Below are 3,444 nucleotides of genomic sequence, written 5' to 3'. Positions count from 1 at the left end.
AAGTGACTACTATTATAAATTCTTAAAAATGGTAGAGATTCACGTACAAAAAATAGATATATAAAAGTATTAGTAGGTCTAATAATTTATGTACATTTTTTTTATCAAAAGATTTATGGCTGTAGGAATTACAACGGACCGGCCAACTTAATCACGTTCTTGTTTACCACACGGCATAAGCACCGGTATAACTACGATAGAGCGGTGGATTTCTAGCTGTATCTACTTTGTCCTCTAATCTCACTACGTACAGTAGCCACCAAATATGCATGCGTATACCAGACTTATCATCGAAGAGTTTGATGGATAAAACATTATGATGTACGTCTTCGCGTACCTCCTGACTGTCTTTTGGGGGAGGTGACTGAATGTCTCCTGCATCTAAGTGCACTTCACAATGAACTTGTTGATGTAGTCCGTCAGAGGCAACACACTCAATAACTCCTGAAACCAATCCCATGCAGGTTGTTTGCCATTAATGTACTGCTCGAAGTCCGTCAGACATCCGTTAACGTATTGTCCATCGATAGAAAGGCCTAACTGGTACGCAACATCCTGTAGCGTAATCGTGCACTCTTTGAATGACATGTGGAAGGTATGCATCTCAAGCCGCCACCGCTCGACAAATACACTGACCAGCGGCTTATCCAACCTAAACAAGTGGTCGTTGAGCTTTGCGAGATAGACTAAGCCGGTCATCTACAAGTACGATATGATCCTGTCGTCTAGAGGCATACCATGCTGCCTCATCATGCTAGTGATACATCAATATGACTGCACCGTGATATAAAAAAATTCTCTTAAAACTATGACAATTAGCAAACCAATTTACCAAAAGACCATTAAGGCATTAAGTAATGCAAACTCTTTTTAAGAAAAACATATCCAAATTATATCAAAAATTATCTAAAGCGAACAACTCTACTAAAAATAAATTTTAATGTCAATTATATTGCAATCCTGGACATAAATAACCAAACATTCAATAATTTAATTAAATTGCATTAAACCAAATTAAATTAAATTCTAACAGTAGATAATTAATCTATTATTCAAGACGTAAAGTATAAAATTAAACCAAATTCACTAATATTTAAGAATTAAATTAAATTAATTTTAAATAAATTAAACTAAATTAAATTAATTTTAAACAAATTAGATTAAATTAATTTAAAATAAATTAAAATCAAACTAAATTATTGGCTCGTTAATTTAATGTTTAAGAATTAAATTAAATTTAAAAAAATTAAACTAAATTAAATTCTTGCCAAATTTTTACTACGTATTTAATCTAACATTCGAAACTTAAATTAGATTTACCTAAACTCCGAACAATTTTTTAATCTAGTTAATCACTACTCTAATTAAGCATTGTTTATCACTCCTCCACCTTGCATTTGTATTTTTAAAATTCTAACAACCTACTAAATCACTATTCTAACTATTATTTGTGGTTTAAAAATCTCAATAGCGCATACAATAAAATTCTAAGCGAGTTAACATCATAAACTATTATTTATTTTTTAAAGATGCTAAATTTCATTCACTAACCTCTTCATAGATGAAACCAGTAATATGGACAATGCCGTCCAACCAATAGATACGATTCAGATCGTCTTTCATTTTTGGAGTGAGGATTTTTTCTGTGCAAACTTTCTATGGAGTGAGGGTTTGTGGTGGAGGATTTTAGTGAATGGTAATTCGTCGAAGCAGGTGAATTCAAATTCTTTATATATATATATAGAGAGAGAAAGAGAGAGAGAGAGAGATACGATTCAGATCGTCTTTCATTTTTGGAGTGAGAGTTTTTTCTGTGCAAACTTTCTATGGAGTGAGGATTTGGGATAGAAGGTTTTGGTGAATGGTAATTCGTCGAAGCAGGTGAATTCAAATTCTTTATATATATATAATGTATGTATATGTGTGTGTGTGCAAAATCGAAACTAGTGGATTCGATTTACTACTAACATTCATTGTATATAAATGGAAGCCACTCAATTTGATTTACTACTAGTCTAATTCAAATCCATTCAATTTGAATTATTATGAACACATACCATGAATCTAATTCTAAGCAAATAATTTTGATTTATTATAGATAAATTTCAAACATTATTAAATCAAAATTGACAGATTTAATTTATGCATATATTTAATAGTTTGAATCTATTTAATTCAATTTATCACTAAAATAACTAAATCAAATTTAGTCAATTCTAGATCTATATTTTATTTTGACCATGCAAGATATTAATTTAATTTAATTTGTACAAAACATATTCTATGATCATTAGTTACTTACGAAGAGGAGAATGAGCCAATGTGCACGGTAAAAAAGCACTACATTAAAGTTGCTCTAAGTATTTTATTTCCAAATCTTCTCACAATTAACACATTTCATCTTATTACTTCACTCACGTATTAACGTATAACAAGCAGGTTCCTCTTTAACATGTAAATCAGAGAATGGTAAAAGCTCAAACAAGAAACCAGGGTACAATAATTTGAACAATGTCCTTTGGCAACATGTATGACACACCTTATTCTTGATCTTAGGAAAAGTTGAAAATAGAGTATATGATAATTAAGTTACGATCTATTTAAATACATTGAGCCTGCACCCTTGTCTAGAAACCATTTCATTTCACCTTCTGGAGAAACCAATTGAACAGGCATCTTTTCATCACCTTCCTGACCTTCCGCCAATGCATTCAGCACTGCATTTGCTTTACCAGCACCAGTCACCACCATTGCTATGTTTGAAGAAGCATTGATCACTGGAAGTGTAAGAGTGATCCTCTCTGCCGGTGGCGAAGGTGCGTTCTTAACCGCAGTAACCCACTTTCTAGTCTCTGTTAGAGCAGGGTTCCCTCGGAATAGACCAGCTAACTGCCCTTCTGATCCCATGTCTAATAACATGAGATCAAATTTTGGAAGTCTACTGTTTTGTGATGAAGCTATCACCTTGCTATCAACCTTGATTTTGATGCCTATCTCATACACATCAGCAGCAATATCAGCTGATAGAGCATCATCAATTGTATACACATTCATAGGAATTGGCACCTGTTAGAAATTAATAAAATACAGAATTACTATTATATCTTATAAAGGTGATATTAATGTTTGAATCATTTGTATATTATACCTTGGAAATAAATCTATCATAAGCATGCTTATAGTTGCTGTCTAGATGGGTTTTAGGCACGGCTTTCTCATCTGCCCAAAATACATGCCACTTGGACCACTGGATAGTGTTAATGTATGGAGGTTCCACCAACATCCTGTAAATGTAACACATCATATGTAACAATCTTTAAATTGTCTATCTTAAATAACAAACTTAATAAGTCATTTCCAGATTTTGATTGTGATCTCCCTGTGGTTATCTAGGAAGGCCTTATATTAATATTTTTCTAAACAAACCTTTTTTTTTTTGTGAAC

General features: G+C 32.3%; 1 protein-coding gene across 1 annotated transcript in view; it reads right to left on the bottom strand.

Annotated features, from left to right (window-relative positions):
* LOC107605851 (probable 6-phosphogluconolactonase 4, chloroplastic) overlaps positions 2,342-3,444 on the bottom strand; it is a 2,170-nt gene continuing 1,067 nt past the window's right edge. Inside the window, exons 2-3 of the mRNA XM_016307776.2 lie at positions 3,149-3,284; positions 2,342-3,066 (exon numbers count right to left, since the gene is read on the bottom strand). Coding sequence (XP_016163262.1) covers positions 2,590-3,066; positions 3,149-3,284 — 613 coding nt within the window. The 3' untranslated portion in view covers positions 2,342-2,589. The remainder of the gene's footprint in view (positions 3,067-3,148; positions 3,285-3,444) is intronic.

The sequence above is a fragment of the Arachis ipaensis genome, chromosome B07, assembly GCF_000816755.2.
Source record: "Arachis ipaensis cultivar K30076 chromosome B07, Araip1.1, whole genome shotgun sequence".
NCBI classification, from domain to species: domain Eukaryota; kingdom Viridiplantae; phylum Streptophyta; class Magnoliopsida; order Fabales; family Fabaceae; genus Arachis; species Arachis ipaensis.
The sequence above is the reverse complement of the archived record's forward strand: the minus strand, read 5'-3'. Positions and strand labels throughout refer to the sequence as shown.